General features: G+C 47.6%; 1 protein-coding gene across 3 annotated transcripts in view; it reads left to right on the forward strand.

Annotated features, from left to right (window-relative positions):
• Positions 1–26,085, forward strand: part of LOC140408893 (PGAP2-interacting protein-like) — a 210,139-nt gene that overhangs the window by 144,946 nt on the left and 39,108 nt on the right. For 2 of the 3 annotated variants that reach the window (XM_072496741.1, XM_072496743.1), the window contains exons 8-11: positions 4,179–4,295; positions 11,329–11,408; positions 15,414–15,522; positions 17,486–17,621. In XM_072496741.1, the coding sequence (XP_072352842.1) occupies positions 4,179–4,295; positions 11,329–11,408; positions 15,414–15,522; positions 17,486–17,621 (442 nt within the window). The remainder of the gene's footprint in view (positions 1–4,178; positions 4,296–11,328; positions 11,409–15,413; positions 15,523–17,485; positions 17,622–26,085) is intronic. The other variant, XM_072496742.1, reaches the window with a different exon arrangement.

A 26,085-nucleotide genomic window follows, 5' to 3' on the forward strand; every position in this document is an offset into this window, starting at 1 on the left:
AACCTGGTCGAATGGGTTTCAATGGGCCTGGGAGGTGTGAAAGGTGGGGGAGGGGATTGATACTGGGATAGGTGTTTGCAAGAGGAAGTGGATTCTGGGAGGGAGGGGTTCGACGGTATGGGGCGGTCAGGCCTGAGGGGCAGGGCCCAGGGTTATGATTGGGGGGAGAGACTCCCGGTCAGAATAGTGACGTGGAACGTGAGGGGGTTAGGGGGACTGGTGAAGAGATCGAGGATTTATACACATTTGAAAAGGTTAAAGACTGACGTGGTGATGCTGCAGGAGACCCGTCTGAGGGTGAAGGATCAGGTGAGGCACAGGAAGGGTTGTGCGAGTCAGGTCTTTCACTTGGGGTTTGATAGCTGGGCTTGGAGGGTAGAGGTGTTGGTGGGCAAGAGGGTGCGGTTTCAGATGGAGAAGGTGGTGTGGATCAGGGGGCAGGTACGTGATAGTGACGGGGGCACTAGAGGGGAGGTTGATGGCACTGGCGAGCGTATATTACTGCGAGTGGGATGATGCGGCATTTGTGAAGAGGGTGGGGGGGGGGGTGTAGAGTGAAGGCGCTGGCTGGGCTCTGGAGGGAGATGGGAGGAGTGGACCCCTGGAGGTTCTTACACCTGAGGGATCGGGAGTATTCGTTTTCCTCCCCAGTTCACAAGGTGTATTCGAAGATTGACTTTTTCATGGTGGGCAAGGTGCATATTGGCTGGGGTTAGGAGGTTGAAGTATTCAGCAATCACGATTTTGGATCATGCTCCGCAATGGATGGATGTGGTTTTGGAGAAGGGGATTGCCCAGAGGCCGGGGTGGAGAATGGACGCGAGATTGGCAGCGGATCAGAGCTTTTGTGATAAGGTCGGGAGGGGATTGAGGAATATATGGGGTTTAATTGCACGTTAGAGGCCTGGCAGTCGGTAGTTTGGTAGGCTCTGAAAATGGTAGTGAGGGGGGAGGTGATCTCGTTCAAGGCTAAGGTGGATAAGGAGGAGAGGGAGGAACGCCATAAACTGATAGAGGAGATTTTGGAGGTGGATGGGAGGTATGTGGAGGACCAGGATCCGGGTCTCCTGGCCAAGAGGAAGGAGTTGCAGGCGAGGTTTGACCAATTGTCCGCAGGGAAAACGGTGTGCCAGTTGAGAAGGGCTATCTACTAGTATGGGAAGAAGGCAGGGCGTATGCTGACCGGCCAGCTTGGGAGTGAGATGGCAACGAGGGAGGTAGTTCGGATACGGAATAGGACAGTGAAACTGGTGGTGGCCTGGAGCTGTTAATAAAGTATTTGAGTTCAGGTACGGGATAGGACGGGGAAGCTGATGGTGGCCTCATGAGAAGATTAATAAAGTATTTGAGGATGTTATAGGGACCTGTACAGGTCGGAGCCACGAAGGGAGGAGCGGGGGATGAGGATGTTTTTGGATGAGTTGGCGTATCCGAGGCTGGGAGAGGAGGACAGGGCAGGGCTGGAGGAGTCAGTGTGAGAGCAGGAGGTAAAGGAGACAATTGGGAGGATGCAGGCAGGGAAGGCAGTGAAGCCTGATGGGTTCCCAGTTGAATTTTCTAAGAAATTTAAGGACAAGCTGGCGCCGTTGATGGTGGGCATGTTTGAGGATGCGATAGGTAGGGATGTCCTTTCGCGAACAATGTGGCAAGCTTCTATCTCGTTGCTGCTAAAGAAGGACAAGGAAGTGGTGGAGTGTGGGTCATATGGGCCCATATCTCTGCTGAATGCAAATGTCAAGATATTGGCAAAGGTGTTGGCGTCAAGGTTGGAAGGATGTCTCCGGAAGGTGATTGGGGAGGATCAGACAGGGTTCATGAAGGGAAGGCAGTTGTTCTCGAACTTGAGGAGGTTGTTGAATATGGTCCTGTCTCCGGCGGAGGGAAGGGATGCAGAGAAGACGTTTGATCTTGTAGAATGGGGTTATTTGATGGTGGTATTGGAGAGGTTTGGAATTGGACCGAGGTTTGTGGCGTGGGTGCGGTTGTAGTATAAGGAACCGATGGCAAGTGTTTGCACTAACAGCATGAATTTGGGGTATTTTGCACAGCACTGGTACAAGACAGGTGTGCCCTATGTTCCTCTTATTCTTTGTATTGGTTATAGAGCCATTGGCCATTGCGCTAAGGAGCTTGGGGCTGTGGAAGGGGATAGTGAGGGGGGTGGTGGAACATAGGATGTCCCTATCCACCGATGATCTGCTGCTGTATATTTCAGAACCAAGCAATTCAGTGGGGAGTATAATGGAGCTGCTTCAGAGATGCGGGGCGTTCTCGGGGTACAAATTGAATTTAGGAAAGAGTGCGTATTTTCTGGTCTCCCGCCAGTAGGAGTGGGAGTGGGGAGTCCGCCATTCCGCTTGGCGGAAACCCACTTTAGGTATTTGGTATTTGAGGGTTCAGGAGGCCTGAGATGGGGAGGGCTCCGGGAGTATAATTTCACTAGCTTGGTAGGGAGGATGAAGGCCGATTTGTTGAGGTGGGACAATCTCCCTCTGTCATTGGGCCGGGTGCAGGCTGATAAAATGGATGTTTTGCCGCGATTCTGGTTTTTATTTCAGTGTCTGCTGGTCATTTTACCCAAGTCCTTCTTCAGCGGGGTGGACATGTTGATCTCCTCGTTCATTTAGAGGGGGGAGAGCCAGGATTAGGAGGGTGGTTTTGCAGAGGTGACATCAGGCGGGAGGGTTAGGCCTCCCAAACTTGCTTTATTATCATTGAGTGGCAATACAGTAAAGGTGCAGTGCTAGGGCAAGGATGGGGGAGGGCTCTGTGGGTAAAGATGGAGGCGGGCTCTTGTTGGGGTTGTGGGCACTGGCAATGGCGCCGCTCCCGATGGTCCGAGGAAAGTACTTGGTGAGTCCGGTGGTGGGGGCCACGTTGAAGATTTGCAGGCAGTTTAGGTAACACTTTACACTGGGAGCCGGGTCAGGAGGGATGTCGATCAGGGGGAATCATGGGTTTGAGCTGGGGAGGATTGATGCGAGATTTCGGGGATGGAATGAGAGGGTGATTAGGAAAATAAAGGATATGTTACTTGGGGGTGATTCACAAGCCTAGAGGAGTTGGGAAAGAAGTATGGGTTGGTGCAGGGGGAAGGGCTTGGGTATATGCAGGTTCACGACTTTGCAAGAAAGGTTTTCCCGACCTTCCCGATGCACCGGCCTCCTCATTGCTGGATGTGGTGCTGTCATCAGGGGGTGTTGGAGAGGAGGTTGTTTCGGCGATCTACAGGACAATCCTGGAGGGGGATAGGGTGTCCATGGAGGGGATTAAGGAGAAGTGGGACGAGGAGCTGGGGGTGCGCTGGAAGAAGGACTATGGTATGAGGTGCTGCGGAGGGTAAATGCCTCGATCTCGTGTGCGAGGTTGGGGCTGATACAGCTGAAGGTAGTGTGTAGGGTGCACCTCACAAAATCAAGGATGAGCCGGCTGTTCGAGGGGGTGGAGGATGTCTGTGAGCGATGTGGGAGGAGGCCCCCACGAACCATGTTCATATGTTTTGTTCCTGCCCAAAGCCGGGAAGGTTTTGGAGAATGGTGTTCAGTACAAACACCGCGGTCTTGCATGTGCATATGGAGCCCGGTCCCCTAGAAGCCATATTCAGGGTGTTGGACCGGCCCAAGTTGTAGGCGGGAGCGGGGTCAGATGTCTTAGTCTTCGCCTCACTGATTGCTTGTAGGCGGGTCTTGTTGGAGTGGAGATCAGCTTCTCCACCCTGTGCCTCGGTGTGGCGGGGGGACCTGCTGGAGGTTTTGACCCTGGAGAAGGTGAAGTTCGAGCTGAGGTGTGGGGGTTGGGGGCAAAGGAGGGGTTCCACAATTATTTGGGTTTGCCAGCATGCGCTTTCTGGAGTTGGTTACCATTGATTGATGGGGAGGGGGGGTTGGGGGGTTATGTGTGTTTGGTGGGGATTGTTTTTGTATTGTTGGGATTGTTGTTTTGTATGACGAAATGGTGAAAATCTGTTGAATAAAAATACTTTTAAAACATTTTGGAAAAGCTGTAAACTAAACTATTACAAAAACTTAATTTTAACCCTAATGAACAGAAATGTTGCAGATTTATTAATGAAAGTCCCTGCCATTTTGTCTACAGATTTTGTTTTAAAAACGCCATTTAATAGAGTGACAAAGTTTGTGAACCAACTCCACAAGTTGTACTTTGCCCTTCTTTTTCAGGTGTCCTCATGCACTTGATTGGATTGGGATTATTCTATGGCCGACAATCTAAATCGTTCTCATCAGAAACTAGCAATGTGACTCTTTTCAAACTCTTGGCGAAGTATGTCAAACTATGTAAGTGGCAAAATTCAGTTACACTGACAAAATATAATTGCACTTTTATTTAGCTTATACTTTGTGGCTATACATTCTCTTTCACATACCCTCAACATAGATGTAACTGCAGACCTAAAATTCTGTTTTTGAATTGAATTGACTTGAGAAAATCCACATAAACAGGGTTTGTATTTTAGAAATATGAAAGCAATATTCCTCTAGTTATCTGTTATGTGTAACTCCGTCTTTAACATAAAATTTATAATATAATTTTCAAATATAGTTTCCAATAAGTTTTGTAAAACGTACAACTGAAATATCGATTGAATTGTTGTAACTGGGGCCCATAACTTCTGAACTCTGAGGTGTTGAATGTGGGGGTTTCCCAAAGATGCATTGGGGCCTCCCAGTGTTTGGGAGCACTGCTATTGACCGAACTGTCCAAGTTCTAAAAGACAAATCTGTCAACCTGGATATGCTGTATGTGACGAGAGTAGCAATGAGCGATAAACCTTCTTACCTCATCCTCACCAATCTGGCTGTCTCAGCTAAAGCTCATTATCGCCATAGTGGGAGGAGGGACCACTAGCTGCTCAGGAAAGAGCTGCTTTGTACATCTGCATGAGCGGGGTCTACATCCTAGTACTTTAACAATCTGCTGTTCAAAGACAAACAATTTCATGACTCACTTAGAACATGGAAACGGGCCATTTGGCCGAACCAGAATGTGTTGGTGTTCACCCTTTATATAAGAAAGTAATTTTATGTAAGATTACTCACCCTGTTCCCAAATCTCTTCAACCCCTTTTTCTCCATCCACCTATCCAATCTGGGGCGAAATTCTCCCGAAACGGCGCGATGTCCGCCGACTGGCGCCCAAAACGGCGCCAATCAGACGGGCATCGCGCCGCCTTAAAGGTGGGGAATGCTCCGCATCTTTGGGGGCCGAGCCCCAACATTGAGGGGCTAGGCCAGCGCCAAAGGAATTTCCGCCCCGTCAGCTGGCGGAAACGGCCTTTGTTGCCCCGCCAGCTGGCGCGGAAATGACATCTCCGGGCGGCGCATGCGCGGGAGCGTCAGCGGCCGCTGACAGTTTCCCGCGCATGCGCAGTGGAGGGAGTCTCTTCCGCCTCCGCCATGGTGGAGACCGTGGCAGAGGCGGAAGGGAAAGAGTGCCCCCACGGCACAGGCCCGTCCGCGGATCGGTGGGCCCCGATCGCGGGCCAGGCCACCGTGGGGGCACCCCCTGGGGTCAGATCGCCCCCGCGCCCGCCCGCGCCGCCTTGTCCCGCCGGTAAATAGGTACTTTAATTTACGCCGGCGGGACAGGCAATTTATCGGCGGGACTTCGGCCCGTCCGGGCCGAGCGGGGGGGCCCGCCAACCGGCGCGGCGCGATTCCCGCCCCCGCCGAATCTCCGGTGCCGGAGACTTCGGCAACCGGCGGGGGCAGGATTCACGGCAGCCCCCGGCGAGAATGACGCCCCTGATCTTGAATGCTGACAGAGTTTCTGTCTCAGCTACTAATCCAAAAAGTGAATTATGAACCCACATTACTCTGCGTAATGAAATCTCTCCTGCCTTCTTTTAACTTGCTTATGTTTAATCCTATAATTATGGCCCCTCATCTAGATCCCACAACTACTAGAGATAGTCTGGTGTCATTGCCATATTCATTGCTATCATAATTTTAAACATAGAATCATCGAATGATTACAGCATAGCGGGAGGCCATTCGACCTCTCATGCCCATCCCGCTCTCTTGAGGAACTCAGCTAATACCACCCCCCTCACCTTTTCCCTTAGCTCTGCAAATGGTTTCTCTTCAGGTGTTTATTAATTCCCTTGTGAAAGTTATGATTGAATCTACCTCCACCACACTCACAGGCAGTGCATTTCCAAATCTTAATCACTCACCGTGTAAGTAAGGTTTTCTTTTTCTTGTCATTGGTATTTTTGCCGTTCACTTTAAATCGTTGTCCTCCAGTTCTTCACCTTTCTCCCAAGTTTCTTTCAATTTACCTGACCTATGCCCCTCATGAATGTGAACATCTCTATCAAACCTCCTCTCAACCTTCTCTCCTCTAAAGAGAACAAACCCAAATTCTCTAATCTATCCATGTAACTGAAGTCTGTCACCCTTGGAGCCAATCTTGTAAATCTTTTCTGCACCCTCTGTAAAACCTTCACATACTTATAAGACCATAAGACCATAAGACATAGGAGCGGAAGTAAGGCCATTCGGCCCATCGAGTCCACTCCGCCATTCAATCATGGCTGATTTCAACTCCATTTACCTGCTCTCTCTCCATAGCCCTTAATTCCTCGAGAAATCAAGAATTTATCAACTTCTGTCTTAAAGACACTCAACGTCCCGGCCTCCACCGCCCTCTGTGGCAATGAATTCCACAGACCCACCACTCTCTGGCTGAAGAAATTTCTCCTCATCTCTGTTCTAAAGTGACTCCCTTTTATTCTAAGGCTGTGCCCCCGGGTCCTAGTCTCCCCTGCTAATGGAAACAACTTCCCTACATCCACCCTATCTAAGCCATTCATTATCTTGTAAGTTTCTATTAGATCTCCCCTCAACCTCCTAAACTCCAATGAATATAATCCCAGGATCCTCAGACGTTCATCGTATGTTAGGCCTACCATTCCTGGGATCATCCGTGTGAATCTCCGCTGAACCCGCTCCAGTGCCAGTATGTCCTTCCTGAGGTGTGGGGCCCAAAATTGCTCACAGTATTCTAAATGGGGCCTAACTAATGCTTTATAAAGCTTCAGAAGTACATCCCTGCTTTTATATTCCAAGCCTCTTGAGATGAATGACAACATTGCATTTGCTTTCTTAATTACGGACTCAACCTGCAAGTTTATTAATGTGTGGTGCCCAGAATTGGGCATATTATTCTGGACATATTACTCCAGTTGAGGCCAATCTAGACTTTTATAGAGATTACTCATAACTCCCTTGCTTTGGCACCCTATGCCTCTATTTATAAAGCCACGGGTCCTGTGTGTCTTTTTAGCCATTTTCTAAACCTGCTCTGGCACCTTCTACAATTTGTGCCTGTACGATTTGTTCCTATACCCCCTTTATCCTGTATTTTATATTGCCTCTCCCTTTTCCTTTGTACCAAAATGAATTATTTCACACTTCCACTTTAAATTTCATCTGCAAATTCCACCAGCCTGTCCACGTCCTCTTGAAGTCTATCGTTAACGTCATGGTCATCATTGGACTTCTAATTCCAGATTTTTAGAATTGAATTCGGCGGTGGTTGGATTTGAACTCGAGTCCTTAGAGCAGTATCCTGGTTCTCTGGATTACTAGTCCAGTGCCAATGCCACTATGCCACCACCTCCCCACTCATCCAAAAACTAATCATACACCACTACCACTGCCATTCAGCCAATTTAGTTTTATCCCTGCTGCAACTTTCCCTTTTATTCCATGGTATCCAACATTCTTTATTCTTTGGGATTTGACCTTGCTAGCAAACCTTTTTGTGTCACTTTATCAAATTCCTTTTGGAAGTTCTTGTACATCACATCATCCATATTACCCTCATTAGCCTTTTCTGTTATCTCATCAAAAATTTAATTAAGTTAGTGAAACTCAATTTTCCTTCAGCAAATGCACGCTGACTTTCTTTAATTAATCTATACTTGCCAAGTGACTGTTAATTTTGTCCAGATTATTACTTCTAAAAGCTTTCAAAACAACTGAGGTTAAACTGCTTGGTTTGTAGTTGCTGGGTTTATCCTTACACCTATTTTGAACAAGGGTGAAACAACTGCAATTCTCCAGTCATCTGGCACCACTCCACATTTATAGCCAGTACCTTTGCAATTTCCTCACCTACTTCTCTCAGCATCCCCCAGAGTTGCAAAGGCTATGGACCTTGACAGTATTCCAGAAATAGTACTGAACACCTGTCTTTTAGAACTTTCCATGCCCCTACCCAAGCTATTCCAATCCAGCCACAACACGGTAATTAACACAGCAAGGTGAAAAGTTGCCCAAGTATGTTCTTAGACAAAAACAGGACAAACCAGCCCAGCCAATTACCACCTCACAGTTTACTCCTGATCATCAGTAAAGTAATGGAAGGGGTCATCAACAGTGCTATCAAGCGGGACTTACTTACCAATGATCTGATCACTGACGCTCAGTTTGGGTTCTGCCAGAGCCATCATTACAGTCTTGGTTTAAAAATGGATAAAAGAGCTGCATTTGATCAAGTGTGGGATCAAATAATCCTAGCAAAACTGGAGTCAATGGGACTCCAGGGGAAAACTCTGTGCAGGTTGTACTCATACCTAGCACTAAGGAAGATTGTGGTTGTTGGAAGTCAATCTTCTCAGTTCCAAGACATCACTGTTGGAATTCCTCAGGGTAGTCTCATAGGCCCAACCGTATTCAGTTGCCTCATCAATGACCTTCCTTTCATAATATGTTCAGAAATTGGAATGTTTGCAGATGATGGCACGATGTTCAGCACCATTCATGACTCCTCAGATGTTGAAATATTCTACGTCCAAATACAGCAAGACCTGGGCAATGTCCACGTTTGGGCTGACAAGTGGAAAGTAACTTTCATGCCACACAAGTGCCAGACAATGACCATCTCCAACAAGAGAAAATCAAACTATCCTCCCTTGACATGAGGTGGCATTACCATCGCTGAATCCCTTACTATCAACATCCTGGGAGTGACCAATGACCAGAAACTGAACTAGACCAGCCATATTAATACTGTGGCTACAAGAGTAGGTCAGAAGCTAGGAATCCTGCAGCGAGTAACTCACCTCCTGACTCCCTAAAGCGTGCCCACTATCTACAAGATATAAGTCTGGAGTTTGATGGAATGAGTGTAGCTCCAACAAGTCAAGATGCCTGGATGAATCTTGAGATCATCAAGGACAAAGCAGCCCACTTGATTGGCATCCCAGCCACAAACATTCACTCTCTCCACCACTGACGCACAATGACAGCCGTGTGTACCATCAACAAGATGCACTGCAGGAACTCTCAAAAAGTCCTTAGACACTACCTTACAAACCCACAACCGCGACCATCTGGATGGATAAGAGCAGCAGACACATGGGAACAACACCACCTAGAAGTTCCCTTCCAAGTCACTGACCATCGTGACTTGGAAATATGTCGCCATACCTTCACTGTCGCTGGGTCAAAATCCTGGAAGTCCCTCTCTAAAGCACTGTGCTGTACCTACACCACATGAACTACAGCGTACCGAAGGCAGCTCACTACCACCTTCTGAAGGGCAATATATGCTGACCCAGCCAGCAATGATCATCCCATGAACAAATAACTAAAAATCCGGTCCTGGTCAGTATCAACCACAACCAGCCTTTCAAATATTTCCTCTTAATCATATGGGTGGCACGGTAGCATAGTGGTTAGCACTGTTGCTTCACAGCGCCAGATTCCCAGGTTTGATTCTTGGCTTGGGTCACTGTCTGTGTGGAATCTGTACGTTCTCCACGTGTTTGCATGGGTTCTCCGGTTTCTTCCTACAAGTCCCGAAAGATGTGCTTGTTGGGTGAATTGGACATTCTGAATTCTCCCTCAGTGTACCCAAACAGGCGCTGGAGTGTGGCGACTAGGGGCTTTTCACAATAACTTCATTGCAGTGTTAATGTAAGTCTACTTGTGACACTAATAAAGATTATTATTAAAATGTATTTACATTGTGCCCTATATAAAGCCAAATTCCAAATATCTTTCCTATATTATGAGAACTAATATTACACAGGCAACAGAATTTAATGGATGGCAGGGTTTTCAGCCACACCATCCAAAGAGTCTGCGGGAAATGCAATGCTGCCAATGTTGGCTGCCCCACAGCCAGTTGATGCTCCAAGGAACATTAATTGGCTGAGGTGGAACTTCCACCCCATCCTCGGGGTGCAGTCATGCCTCAGGGTACTGCCAGCCAAACTGATTGGCGGCAGCCCTGTATCATCTGCAAATTTTATGTATTTGCACTGAGTTTCTGAATCCAGAAAATTAGATAATTTTCCAAACACTGAACTCTGAGCCACCCCACTCAGTACATCCTCCACACTGACGGAATTCCTTCAGTACGTACATGTTTCCTACCCCTCAACCAATTTCTTATCCACGCCCCTGAATCTTCACAATTGTTAATTTAGTCATCTTTCGTGTGGAACTTTATCAAAACCCTATGGAAGTCGAGCAACACTGTCAAAGGTCTTAGCACAGTCTACTTGAGTTGTCACTTGCTCAAACAAGTCAGGAAAGTTGGTGAGGCAGGGTGCCCGATTCATGCAGTTGTGAAGTTGTTATTATTTTACAGATGATTATCACATTTGCTCCTGATAATTGAGTCCTTGGAATTGAAGTAAGACTAATTGGTCAGTTGTTGCCTGTATCTATTTTGTCACCTGTTTTGAATATGGCCATTGCATGGCCTGTGTTCAATCTTTTGTTACCTCCCAATGAACTATGTTTCCCTCATAATAAATGTCAGTTATTTACAGATCTTTTCTCTGTTATCTTCCAACACTCTGGGATAAATACCATCTATCCCTGGATAAGATTGGAAAATTGATGCATCATAAAATTATGATGTGGAGATGCCGTCGTTGGACTGGACTGGGCACAGTATGAAGTCTTACAACACCAGGTTAAAGTCCAAGAGGTTTATTTGGAATCACTAGCTTTCGGAACGCAGCTCCTTCCTCAGGTGAGTGATGAAGGAGCGGTGCTCCGAAAGCTAGTGATTCCAAATAAATCTGTTGGACTTTAACCTGGTGTTGTAAAACTTAATAACATTATATAACCTTTTTGTGTTTCCAGAAATCCTGTTATATAATTTATTGTAAAAATTCAAAATGATACTAAATTAACAACTTTAATGTCTGAATGTTGTCTATTTCAGTCACTTTCAAAGAGACTTTGTGAAGTTTACAGTATTTTGCTTTTATTACACACTGTTCAAATTAAAACTCCCATTGTTAATCTGAAACTATTTTTTTCTTTCAAACTGTACACTATTTAGTGCTTTGGCTATTTGTCGGTTTGGGCCTGTTAGGATTAGGACATCGATTTAAATTGTATCAGGAGAAATTACTCAATCAGGTGAGTATCCTGGTCTACAGTTTCCTAGTATCCTACAAAGGTTAAGAATGTACTGTGTATCACTTCAGAACTTTTGCAAGATCAAGCAAGTGATCTCGAAAACCAAAACTGCTTATGGAAATGACCCCATTTGTGGTTATACTTAATAGAATTACACAAAATGTACAGCACAGAAATAGGCAATTCAGCTCAACTAGTCCATGTTAGCATTTTATCAGCATAACACTCAAATCCCTCCTCCCTCATAAACGTCTCTTTCTGGTAGTCACTCGAAGCTGAGGAAAATGCGCGTGGAATCTTAATGTGGGGAGGCTGTTGCACTGCAGTGAGCACAAGGTTAATGCTGACCAGGAAACATTCCTGCTCTTACTACCTGCCATAGGTGTAGCAGAAGGATTCCTACACCTATAAACCTATCTGACCATCCCTTAAATGCACAAATAGTATTTGCCAATCCCTGTAGTAGCAAGTTCCACATTGCTGTTTGGTAGTACAGAACTTGAATATTGCTGAAAGAAGAGAAATGCTGTCAAAGCTTTTTGTCTTTCACTCATCAGGGCAGTTTGCAAGAACACGAATAATAACGGGAACATAAATATATACTGTAGGAGAAGAGAGTGCAAATTGGTTGGTAAGTGGGCTGATTGATAAAAAAATTCCCATGGACAATGCACCAGGGAACAGTTAACTTCCAAACCATTATTCAAATTCAATTTAGGCAGGTCGACTCTGGTCAAGACATTGCCTTGGGGATGATCCTGGGAATGGCTGTCCCCCAAGCTTTTGTTTAGGTACAATGTGTGGACATGCACCTTCTGTCTGCAAAGGATAGGACTTTTATCTGCTGTTATCTGCGAGGGTATCTGTTATAACCTCAATGGAGGTCCCGGGATCAGGACTATACAATTTCCAATGACCTCCCCGGAATATGAATTTCCCCTTTAAGACACCAGGCCTTCTCCTTCAACGGGGTGGGGTTTCCCTTTTACAAGGAGAGCCCCAGTTGTATTAAAACCCCTGGCCTAGCTGCAGGTCAGGGAAGGAGACCCTTAGGGGAGTGGAGGAGTATTGTAAGTATATCAAAATAAACTTTGTTCTGTAATTTCTACTTCCGTCTATGAGTTCTCCCCACCGCGGATTCAACAGTATCCAAACTAGGAACGCCAGTTCGAGGGGGTGTACAGTTTTGTTTTGTTTTGGTGTGAGGAGGCAAGTGAAACCCCATTAAGAATAAACAGCCCAGTTGTTGTGTAGCAATTGTTAAAGACTATTTATTAAAATAAAGAAAAGACAAATACACACGAACAGGACGACTACTCTCAGACAATTATGGTATATGAATTACTAAGCACATGCAGTTTATATAGAACGTACCCCTTATTTCAAAATATATCTGCGATACCTGAACTCCGTAAGACTTCCCTTGTGCCCCAAGCAACATCCAGATTAAATAACAAGCTTTGGTTACCATACAACAGAGGGATGACACTCAAGTCTGGGAAATATCTTCCTGATCCAGCAAAGGCATTTAAACTGCCTTTTCAAAGGTTTTCTGCACTGCCTTGACTCTTTAAGACTTCAAGACTGTTAGCTGTGGCCTTCAGGCTTGGTGGCTGGAAACTGACTTGTCTGTTTTCTGAGACTACTAGTGTTAACTGCCCCTCTGGCTTATGATCGTCCAGCCAATTATACCTTTGTTCCTCTGCTGTTGCTAGGCAAATCCATGACAATATGTAGCTTCTAGCATGCATAAGTGAGCTGCACTGCGAGCCCGATTGATAATCTTAAATTGTTTTTTAGTATAATTCTTAGCACAATCAGGATTGTTTAGCAAGTGCTGTCCAATTTCAGAATCACAGCTAATGTTGCACAGTTTTGAGTTTTGCAAGCATGGGCTGGTTGGGTATGGTCTGCACTTTGCCTGTTGCGAACAGCCAAAGGGACGTGCTGTTAGATACAATATTCCAGTTGTTGGAACATATGGCCTGCACACCTGGCATCACATTGGCACTGAAAGTCCCATACCACATTACTCATTTGTGTGATAGGCAGAATGTATTTTTGACTTGACAACAGCATCCAGTTTGTGGAGTATCATTTGTGTTGCCACAGCATAGTAACAGTGTGGAACGTCTAGCTTCCCCCAATGCTCAAACAGGTATATGAATTGAATGGGGGGGGGGAAGGTTATAACTTGAGTCGGGCCCTCAAATGGATCCAGGGGGCCAGTGAAGGAGCCCCCCCCCCCCACACAGACTATGCATGGCAACTGATGAACAGAAATCAGTTGGTTTCAAGCCAAAAGTCGTAACATTTGCTAACTTGTCAAAAAGCTGTGTTGCAGCAAGGAAATTTGGTGTTGGTGAAAAATTGGTGCAAGACTGGACGGAAGAAGAATTTGCTGTGAAGAAGCTGTCCAAGACCAGATGCACCAAGAGATCGGGGATCAGTCACTGGCCTGATCTTGAGAAGCATGTATTGGAATGGGTCTTCGAAAAGTGTCAGAATGGCTAGATTGTCACTAGAAATGTAACGTAATGTGCACTTAAGTCGGGAAATTCAAACCGATTCCTGTAAAATTTCAGAGCAACAAATAGTTGGTGTAACCGCTCTATGGAACAAATATGTCTGGTGTTTTGGCAGAAGATCAAGATTGCTCAGAGACAACAAAAGAGCTTGATGTCAAAATGACCAGTTTCCAGCAATTCTTCATCAGACAGCAACAAAAACACAAATATTCACTGTGTCACATCGATAATATGGATGAAATGCCCAAGAATTTCAATATGCCCAACAACCAAACATTCAGATCGTTGAGTAATATCCAGTTCAGTGGATGGAGAGGAAGATGATTTGTGGAGGGACGATTATGAAACCAAAAGTGACACATCTGGGGCGGGATTCTCCACTCCCCCGCCGAAGTGCCCACGCCATCGTGAACGCCGTCGAGGTTCACAACGGCGCGAAACGGCCCCGATCCCGATCGATTCAGGCCCCGACAATGGGCTAGGATCGGGGCCGCGTCATCTACACGCGCCAGGCCTTGTCGCCGCGTAAAGGCAGCGCCGCATAGATGACACGGCCGGCGCCGCATAACTGGCATCACCCGCGCATGCGCCACGGCCGGCACCAACCCGCGCATGCGTGGTTGCCGTCCTCTCTGAGTCCGCCCCACAAGAAGATGGCGGACGGATCTTGCAGGGCCGCGGAAGGTAGGAGGTCCTCCTCCATAGAGGACGGCCCGACGATCTGTGGGCACCGATCATGGGCCATGCCACATTTGAGGTACCCCCCCGGTGCAGGATCCCCCCCCCCCGCAGGCCGCCCCCCCCCCCCCCCCCAGCGTTCCCGCGCTGTTGCCGACGGCAGCGACCAGGTGTGGACGGCGCCGGGGGGAACCCGCCGTTTTGGCCTGGCCGCTCAGCCCACCCGGGCCTGAGGATAGCGGGGTTGCCGGAGAATTGCCATTTTAGGTGTCTCCGCCGATTCTCCGGCCTGCGGCCCGTGGAACTCGACGGGGCCGTTCCCGCCGCTTGGGAGAATCGCGGGAGGGCGTCGGACCGGCGTCCCGGAAAACTCTGGCGGCCCAGGCGATTCTCCCAACCGGCGCGGGAGTGGAGAATCTCGCTCCTGAACTGGCGTAGGATAATATGGTGAAGCCATAGCCAAAGTGACTCAGGATGCATTCGATTAACTCTTTATGTCAGAAACCAAAGACAAGAATTTAAAACATATGGTTGCTTTCCAAACTATCCTTGTAGAATAATTTCATTAAACAAAATATGATACATTGATTTAATTTGAATTTCAATGGGCTTTTTCACATTTAAAAAAAGGGACCACCTACACAAACACAAACAGTTCACGGTTGATACTGAACATATAAGCCAATTTTCTTTTCGGAAGAATATTTTGAAGCTTCAGAGTTTGAGTTACATGCTGCGATGTATTTTATTTCCGTGTTTTTAATTAATTTTCTTCCCCATTGCCTCTACCTGTTTTAAGCAGCCTGTAAAGAAAGACATTTCCGTCATGATATGGTCGTACAGATTCGCATATGACAATCAAGGCTGGCCAAGTTTAGAAAGATCTGCTGAGCTTATTGAACAGACAGGTTTGTGTTTTGTTTCAGAAGCAAATCACTAAATAATTTCACACACACAAACACAGAGGGAAATCCGATGTTTGAAGATATTTTTGAAGTTGAGACCAAAGCTGGGCCTCGCTTTGCAGCCAAGAGTCTGTCTCCAGGCACCTAACTGCCAGGCTTTGCCCACCCAGATAAGATCCCGGCGGCATCTCCAAACTGATGCCAAATGGCCAGTTAATTGCCACTAATTGGTTCACCCCCACTACTGGCCAGGTTTCCTTCTTCACTGTAAATGTTATGATTCTATGATAAAATAGTCAACCACAAAATCAGTCAGGGAATTCAAAAGAAACGTCTTTATTCAGAGAATGATGAGAATGTGGAACTCGCTACCAATAGTATAGGAGCATTTAAGGGGAACCAAGATAAGGATATGAGGAAGAAGAGAATGCATGATTAAACTGATAGAATTAGTTGGGAAAGATGGGAGGAGGCTTGAATGGAGCATAAAAACCTGCATGTGTTTACGTGGTTGATTGGGTTGTTTCTTTATAATTCTGTGCTCTGTCCTTATTGCCACTCAACTTGAGATCTACTAAAACAGGTTTGTCTGTGTATCAAACCTGTATGGAGGGAACCCAACAGGACTTCATTCCAGCCTTTACAGATGTTACACTCCTAATTTTCCCACACCTGTAAATTGTTCCTCCAGTGGTGTCCGCACATTCATGAACAGTGTCCATCCTCTGTGGTCTCCCATTCCTTGTTATCTTGCAAGAAAGCAGGGAGTGTGTCACTGGTAGAGTAGTCCGATGTTTTTAGGATATGTATCAGGCTAGAATAGTGTGCCGGTATGTGAAAAATTACAGAAGTGTGAGGAGAGTAAGGACAGTAGCAGCAGAGTGCTGTAATAGAAGGATGTGGTGTGGTGCAGGAATTAGAGGAGACTGATGGGAATGGTTGAGGAGAGGGTTTTGATTACTGGGCTACGGGCAGTGTAGAGCCAAGCAGAGAACAATGAGCGATAATGGGCTGAATTTAATGGCTGCAACAGTGGCACTGCCCATGGCCAGAGAGCCAGTGGTAACCCCTCCATGGCCATTCCTGAAGAGATCCGATGGGATTAAATTCCAATCAAGCACTTACCTGCCTGCCATCGGTATTCCCAAGGCCTTCAAGGAGGAGGATCCCACCTCAAGGAGCTGTCAGCCAATCAGAGGCTGACAACTCTTCAAATCCAGCAACATCACCAGGAGCAGTGGCCACTGCTGGCACTGCAAAAGGCCCAGGACAAGGAGCAGGCATGGAGGCCCTGAGGAACAGGTGTGTGTTGAGGCCAGTTAGCCAGTCAGGCAGTGTCTGGAAAAGGGGCTGGGGGAGTCAGAGGGACAGAAGGGGGACTCTTCCTGCAAGGCAGCACTTGCCATAGGTGCGTAGTAGTAATGACAGAATAAGGTCTGTTTGGTCCTTAATTGGATGCTTGAAGGTCTTAATTGGCCTAAGGGTGGGAAGGCAGTCCTTTACCTTCCTTGCCCTGGACTTGATTGGAGGGAGTCAAGAAAGTGACATGCTCTACAGAGCCTCTCTTCCTACCGGGGGGGGGCATTAAATTCCACCCAGTGAGTTAGGAGGCTTAACTTGTGAGGTAATTGAACTTTTTTTTCAGCATTGCAGCCCATGTCCTGAGAAGGATACTTTCAACATTCCCTTACTCTCACCACCAGTCATCTTCTGCAAAGGTGGCCTGCCATGTTTTAAGAGGCTACCTTTAAATGGTGTTAACAACATGTGATATCAACATCTGATGAGTGAGTTACAGAGTTATACATGGGCTTTTAATGAAACCAAATTCATTGACTTGAAGACTTGGTTGCCTTGAAGTCAATTAAGGAAGACTTTAGTACCTTTTTGCCTACAAGGTTGTTCCATTTGTCGGTTTTAAACAGTAGAGCCTGTAACCCTGATGACTGCACTTTGCTATTGATAGGTGCTGATTTAATCACGATTTTGGAAAGTGATGCCTCTAAGCCATACCTGGGAAATAACGATCTCACCATGTGGCTGGGAGAGAAATTAGGTCTTTACACGGATTTTGGTCCAAGCACGAAAGATCACACCTGGGGGTAAGTCTACAATGACAACTCCATACGCAATTTGCTAGTTAGCATCTGAATTTATAATCTCACACTGAGGTAAATGATTGAGTGATCCCAGGCTTCTGTTACAGTGGATAGATTTTCATCTAGTACCACTGGTAGTGGTATTTTACTTATTTTTCAGATTTTGATTTGGTAATATTTCGAATTACTGCTGAATTTTCCCAGACTTTTATTATCGCCAATGACCATTACAGTCAAAACGGTGCTTATTTAAAAAAAATAAATTTAGAGTACCCAATTCATTTTTTCCAATTAAGGGGTAATTTAGCGTGGCCAATCCACCTACCCTGCACATCTTTGGGTTATGGGTAGGTGGATTGCAAACACGGGGAGAATGTGCAAACTCCACATGGACAGTGACCCAGAGCCGGGATCGAACCTGGGATCTCGGCGCCATGAGACAACAGGGCTAACCCACTGCGCCACCGAGCTGCCCCAAAATGGTGCTTATTTTGACAGGCAAAAGGTGGATTACTGTTAAATTTAGCAAATGATGCAATATTTTCAATTTAGCTGTGAAAAGTCATACTGAGTTGAATAGAATTTACCACTTTTTCTGCGGAGATTAAAAGGCAATTACAATAATTGTAATTTGTTGGTAAAATAATGTGAGTTAAATCTGCATGCTATTAGAAGTATGTAAAAAAAAATGACCCAACAATTTGTGATGAAGGAGGAATATGCAATGAATTGCAAGTCAGCACAAATTGCGGGACAGTTAGAACCTTACAAACATGGGATCTTGCCACCATCAACACCAAGAGTTTCAAGAATTACTTCATTTGCGCGCTGAAAACAAATAATACCTGACAAGAATGTTAGGGCTGGTATTTAATTATTTATATTCCTGTTATGTTACTCAACCTCTGAGGCCCTGAAAGCAGACAATTAAAACTTTGGAAACTTATTTCAGCAGGTAGTAAATTGTTCCCCAAGATTTTTAAAATGTAACATTTTAATTAATTTATTTATTTTTCCTTTTATCCCTTGTTCCTCTCCTAATTCAATAATTTTCCCCTCTGTTTATTTCTCATTTTGTATTTAATTGAACACACATTCACCCCATTTCTCTCCCCGTTCTTTTTTTGTTACCTTCTCCCGCCTTACATTTAATTGATTGAGGAGATGGATGTGTTGACTCCATCATTCATCAAGATCTCAAATTCCCCAGTGGTCTAGTTATCAATTCTCACTTCCAGCTATTTACAGTGCAAACATTTTTCAGCTAAACAGAAATAAATAAAAATCTTAACAAACAAGGCAAATTCTGGGTCATTATTCCCCCTAACTATAATTATATTCAGCAGACTATGTTGCACATTACAGACAGGATTCATTATAATCCCCAGCAGAAGTAGGGAAACTTTTTAACATTTATTAGATTTTGAATGAATATAAGTGCTCCATGTCAGTAAAGACAAGCAATACAATGATCTGTCAAAGTGTGCACATAACTATGCCCATGTCAAGCTGGCTCCTAGAATTTGCTACTATAAACTTCAGAATTATCAAAAATAATTAAATTGCTACTTAATCAGTTCCAAATTTAATTTTCCAGCCACCCCATTGCTCATTGTACGCGTGTTTCCGAAACTATTTTCCAATAGTGAAAATTAACCAGCTACCACAAAAACAAAAAAAGTGATAAAGCACAGAGGGCACAAGCCGCGTTGCACTCAAATGAGAATGTGACAAGGCTGTCACATCGCAGGAGAGGCCAAAATTGAGAACTGTGCCTGGCGCCGATCTGTTTGTGATCTAACTGGCCCGACCCCATTGCAGAAATCAGGATCCTGCCATAGCACGGCGAGAAACCAATAATCATCACTTAAGGCCAATCTCCATGCAATTAACAGGAGCTACCCCCTATCTAATGGCCTCCCATGATTTAACTGCCTCCCCAGCAAGTTGTCACGTGGGTGCCAATTAGTACATCTTTTTAAAAACATTAAGCTGGTGGAAGAGTTGCTGCGGGAACCTGAGGAGGTGAGTAGCCATCTTCGCTCCCGAGCATTGGGCCCAGGGGCACAAGCTTGCTGCCCTGGTGCTCGGAGGATGAGCCCCCGGGGGGCCAGCTTCGGCCGGGGTGGACCGCCAAGGGTGGGGGATTTGCAGAATGGGGGGGGTGGCCGCCCATGGACTCGGTTTGATGGGGTAGGGGATGGGGGAGGGGTTGCTCAGTGCCTGGGGGTCCGCCATGCCACCCCTGGATCATGTGTTACCATTCCTGGGGCAAACCAAGCCCCAGCCTGCCAGCTCCTACGACCACCCATAAATCCCACTGATCGCAGAGGCCTTTGGCCGCACAGTCAAGCTATTGCTAATTGGGAACTGGAAATCATAGTTAAGTGGGCACTTCACACCTCCCAAGTGGATCCTCGTGGGTAGGCGCACTATGTAGCATGTGGGAGTTATTCCCTAGAATCAAAATTGGACCGTGACACCTGGACACTGTGCCTGAACACTACAGGAAGCAACATCATGCACCAAGCAGCCAACATGTGAACCCAGGGGCTGGGCCCCAGCACTGGAGACATTTCAGCAACCAGAGGGTGGCCATGTGCACCGGGAGGGGACCAGTGACCTGTCCAGGTAACGTTACATGCGGGTGTCTGGGGTACAGTGTGTGGGGTCCAGTGAGGAGGGGCCTGCTGTGGACGGGGGTTCATGGTCAGGGTGTGTCAGATGGCAGGGGAAGGGGGCGGGGGGGAGGAAGGGTGTAATGGGGGAATGTGGGGGAGTGAGCAATGGGGGAAGGGTGAGCAATGGGGAAAGGGGTGCAATGGGGGGAGGGGGAGCAATGGGGAAATTGGGAGTGGGGGGAGCAATGGGGGAATGAATGGTCCCGGGATGGGGGACTGCTGATTGTCAGTCTCTCACCCCCCCCCCCCACCACCAACCCTGTCCCAACCTGACAGGGTCTGTATAATTGCACACCAGGGTGATGGGAGTGTGTCGGCACTGTCAGCGGGTCACTGTTGAGGGCAAAGGGTGATGATAACCCGCTTTGAATGTGGTGGTCGGGGAGGCAGGGGTGGAAGAGTCATCCAGGACCTACATGTCCATGAGACTGGGAGACCTCCCCTAGTGACCAGGACGTGCTCTGGAGGGCCTCGGCAATGCCCTGCTGAGACTGGGACATTGCCCGCAGCACCTCATCAAGGTCCACCTGGTACTGGGTCACGTTCCCCAGCGACTGGGACATGCTGTCGAGGCACTCAGCCATGGCTGTCACTGACTGATCTACGCATTGGACACCTCCACGTGCTGCCAATGTCGTGCACCAGACTCCCCACTGCTACCTTCACAGTGTTGACCTCAGTGCCACGCATTGTCGGCGCCAACTCCTGTGCTCGTAGCCTCTGGGACTCCTCCAATCGGATATGGACTTGCTGCAGTCTTGCTGACATCCCCCGTTGAATCTCGCCTGCACCCTAGCGTCTGCATCAGTTCCAGGTAAACCTGGTCCAGAGGCTCAGCGTCTGACTGGGACCCACTTAGTCCTGGGATCAAGCAAACCTCCAACTGCTGTCTCGCCTGGGCATTACTGCCTCCACCTGATGTGTATCAGCAACTGTGTGGTGCTCACCAGAATGTGCCCCAGAAGCCTGACCATTACTGTCGCCCACCAAGGTGTGTGTCTCTGCACTGGTGGAGGATGGGGAAGACAGCTGTGCTGCAAATAGAGTGGTGTTTTCCGAGCTCCCCTCCGAGGTGTTCTCATGGGAGGCGGGGTACTCACCAGTCCTTTACTTCATCCAGAACAACACCAGTTCATGGACCTTGGCCCAGAACAGCAAATATTATCAGCGCATCTGATCTATAGCAACAACGCACCAAGGTTCCCTAAAAGCCAGCTTGACATCTTTGAGTTTAATGTGCGACAAGTCAGATACAATTTGAATTTTCTACTGAGGATTTCAAATCGCACAAAATTATATTCATAGTCCCAGAGGAAGCATTTTCACTTAGGATTGTGCAACAAACCATGTAGCCTTAAAATAAAATGAATTCAATTCCCAAGGTAAGTAACCTACCTGAATGTGGAGCACTGCTTTCCCCAATCCAGGGAAGGTGGAAAGTAGAGTGCATCTAAATAGGAATAGAACAAAACGTGGGATAGTTGCTGACGAATGAAGTTTCAGGCTTCAAATTCCCAAGACACTGAAAATTCAGTGGAGACCACCACACACCGACCACACATACACGCTGTAATCAGCCCGTCTCTCCCGGCAGCCAGTACGCCTTGCGGGATTCACCCAGAACTTGCGAGGACGTTGAGATCAGGATCCCGCCCACAATGGATGTGAACAAGCTGCGCTCTCTTAAGTACGTCTTACACACACTAAGGCCTACTTACCTGGATCTATTGGCCTCCCGGCATCTACCGGCCTCCCCAAGGAGTCCTCAGCCGGGCTGTTCTGTACTGGTTCACAGAAATGTGGACAAGGTGGAATGTCAGCCGCTAGGTCTCTCAGGCTGTGCAGTCAGTGCCAGGATAGGGTGGCCCTCTGGCCATCTCCCTGGAATGTGGGTACCTGCCGAGTGCCCCCAGATGTCACTGCCAACCAAGGGCCCGAGGGGAGCCATGCCCATGAAACGAGTCTGGAGGTGGGTAAGTAGGGGCCTCTGGGAGGTTGGGGGGTGAGGGGGGGGGGGGGGGTCCTGGTAAGGGTGGGGGAGGGGTTCTGTAAGGGGGTGTGACCTCCCGGGACTAGGACACATCCCCAACCACTGGGACATGGTGTTGAAGCACGCAGCTATGGCCATCACTGACTGAGCTATGGTTTTGATACCACCACTCATGCTGCTGACGTTATGCACAAGGCTCTCCACTGCGGCCGCCACCCTAGCAGTGTTGGCCTCGGTGCCAAGCATTGCCGGCACCATCTCCTGCTCCCGTCGCCTCTGGGACTTCTCCAATCCTGGAGTGTAGCTGACATCCTCCTCTGAATCTCACAGTCGCACCCTATCAACTGCATCAGCTCCGGGTAAACTGGTCCAGAGGCTCAGCATCTGACTGGGAACTAGCTGGGTCCTGGGATCCAGCAGACCTCCCACTGCTGGCTCGCCTGGGCGTTCCTGCCTCCACCTAATGTGCATCAGTAACTGTGTGGTGCTCACCAGAATATGCCCCAGAAGCCTGTCCACTCCTATCCCCCACCAAGATGTTTGTATCTGTGCTGGTGGAGAGTGGGGCTAGCAGTGGCGCCGCGAATATGGTGGTCCCCTCGGAGGTGTTCTCATGGGAGGCGGGGGGAGGGGCCTACACGGATGGACCTACACTATCGAATGGAGATCCTGCAGGAGAATGAACATGTGGTCAGTGGGAGGGATGGGTCACTTTGTATGGCATTAACAACTCATGTGATGTGACAGGTCATCTGAGTGGGGCCCAGTGTATTCTCACCTCTGCGCCGTACACCAACCTCTATGTCGGTGACAGATCTATCCTTGGCCACCCTCGCGACCCCCAGGGCCCATTCCTAGTAGGGGGTGAGGACTCTGATGTCCGGTGCCCCTCCGCCTGTCTGGGCCCTCTCCCGTCTGTTGTTGGCCAACCGGTGGGCAATATACAGTGAATGGTAGAACCCTTAAGAGTATTGACAGGCAGAGGGACCTGGGTGTACAGGTCCACAGGTCACTGAAAGTGGCAACACAGGTGGAGAAGGTAGTCAAGAAGGCATGCTTGCCTTCATCAACCGGGGCATTGAGTATAAAAATTGGCAAGTCATGTTGCAGCTTTATAGAACTTTAGTTAGGCCACAGGAGTATAGTGTTCAATTCTGGTCGCCACACTACCAGAAGGACGTGGAGGCTTTAGAGAGGGTACAGGATTTACCAGGATGTTGCCTGGCATGGAGGGCATTAACTCTGAGGAGCGGTTGAATTAAGTCACTGGAACGACGAGGGGCAACCTGATAGAAGTCTACTAAATTATGAGGGGGATGGACAGAGTGAATAGTCAGAAGCATTTTCCCAGGGTGGAAGAGTCAATTAATAGGGAACATAGATTTAAGATGCGAGGGACAAAATTTAGAGGAGATGTGTGAGGGATGTTTTTTTTACACAGTGGGTAGTGGGTGCCTGGAACTCGCTGCCGGAAGAGGTAATGGAAGTAGGTACGATAGTGATGTTTCAGATGCGTCTTGACAAATCCATGAATAGCATGGGAATAGAGGGATACCGGCCCTAGAAGTGTAAAAGGTTTTAGGTTAGACAGGCAGCATGGGTGGCGCAGGCTTGGACGGCCGAAGGGCCTGTTCCTGTTCTGTAGTTTTCTTTGTTCTTTGTTTTTCCTCCTGCGGGAACACAGAGTGGGCACTGTGAGCCATACACACATTCATCGCAGGGTTGGGTGGAATTGGGGGGCAGTGTGGGCGGCACTGCTGGACATGAGTGGCCCGGGCCACGGCATGGTGCTGGGTGGGGGGGGGGGTTCCAGGCTCATGCTCATTGGGGGGGGGGGGGTCAGGGGCCTGTGCCAACCCACCCGTGCGGCCCGATGGAGGTCTTTGATCTTACTGCACTGGGTGTCGGTCCTCCTGTTGACGCTACCTGAGCTGATGGCATTGCCACTTCCAGGCAGCACTGGCTGCCCTGTGGATGATGCTCTGAGCCCCTCGGGGGAACAGGGCAGCCCGTCTGATCTCGACTGCGTCCAACAATCTGACCAGGTCAGCATCCCCGAATCGTGGGGCTGGTCTCCTCGGTAGCATGGCTACGAGCTGTGTGGGGTTTGCTCTGCAGGTGCGGTTTAAATGCTGCTCTCCCATGTTAACACAGAGCTGGTGGACATGATCCTGGCGAATCAGCTCGTGGGGCCTTGTTAAGTGGTCCAATTTATGTTTGATACCGGTGACGGCTCGTCGGGAAGCTCGCAGCAGTTAATGCTCACTACCACACTTAGAAACCTATCCATTAAATTGCACCCCCTGTTTCTCTTGGTGCCTCTCAACCTCAGTCTCCAAGCCATTTATTATTGATTGTACATTGTGGTTTTAAAAAAAGTAACAACTATACTTCGAACAAAGTAAGGCTGGGTGATATGGAGGAACAGAAGGATTTGAAAGTTCAGGTTAATGAGATTAAAATCAGTAGCGAAAGTTGGTAAGGCATTAAAAACTGATGGAATCCTGGGTTTTATGGAAAGACGTACAGAACATAAAACTTAAAATATAATGATGAATTTATAGAAAGTTGCAGTAAGATCACAGTTGGAGTATTATGTGCATTTTTGAACCCTACACTTTAGGAAGAATATTGCGGCAATAAAGATAAAACTGAGCAAATTCACTGTCTGGGATGAGGAAATACTAATACAAAGGAAGACAGAGAAAAGGTGCAGCAGTTTTCTTTTTGTGAAAAGTATTTTTATTCAAATTTTTAGCATTTTAACATTTTACAAAACAAAACAAAAATATTACACCCAAATACAATAAACCCTGCACCCCCCCCCGCAACAGTTAACAGTGACTAGCTCCGAAATGCAAAATAAACAAACATCTCTTGTGGAACCCCTCACTTGCCCCCCTTAGGGCAAATTTCACAACTCAAGATTAAAGAACTCCATTAGATCCCCCAGCCACGCCGAGGCACAGGGTGGAGAAGTTGACCTCCACTCCAACAGAACCCGTCTGCGTGCGATCAACGAGCTGAAGGATAAAACATTGCTCCTGCTCCCTGCAACTCTAGGTCAGACACCCCGAATATGGCCCTCCAGCGACCCGGCTCCAAACACACATGCAGGATCACTGACATGGTGCTGAAAAACTATCCCCAAAATGTCTCCAACTTTGTGCATCCTCTACCCCTCAAACAGCGTCAAAGACGCACCATTGTATCAACCCCAGCCTCGGACATGAGGCTGAGGTAGTCACCCTCCACAGCACCTCACAACACAGTCCCACTGAAATAAGAATAGAAACCACGGCAAAATGTTCATCTTAACTGCCTGCACCTGACCTGCCGGCGACAGGGAAGACTGTCCCACCTCAATAAATTTGCTTTCACCCTCCCAACCAGACTCAAAGTTCAGCTTACGAAGTCACATCCAATCCCAGGCCACCTTCACCCCCAAATACCTGAAATGGGTTGTTGCCACCCGAAATGGCAATCGCAACTTCCCCCCACTCCAACCCCCACCCCTGGAAGACACCATAAAATACTTGCTCTTCTCCAAATTCAACTTGTATCCCGAAAACGCCTCAAACCCCTTAAGCAGACCCATTATGTCCCCCACCGAAGAGCTTGGGTCCGAAATATTTAACAGCAGATCATCCGCGTATAGAGACACCCTGCACTCCACCACACACCCACCCCTCCGCCCCCCTCATTATCTCCTTCCATAAATCTGAGCAGCTCAGCACAATGACCAAAGGCTCTATCGCCAGCGACGCAAACAGAAGGGGGGTCATGGGGCATCCCT

Source organism: Scyliorhinus torazame, chromosome 3, assembly GCF_047496885.1.
Source record: "Scyliorhinus torazame isolate Kashiwa2021f chromosome 3, sScyTor2.1, whole genome shotgun sequence".
In the NCBI taxonomy this organism is placed as follows: domain Eukaryota; kingdom Metazoa; phylum Chordata; class Chondrichthyes; order Carcharhiniformes; family Scyliorhinidae; genus Scyliorhinus; species Scyliorhinus torazame.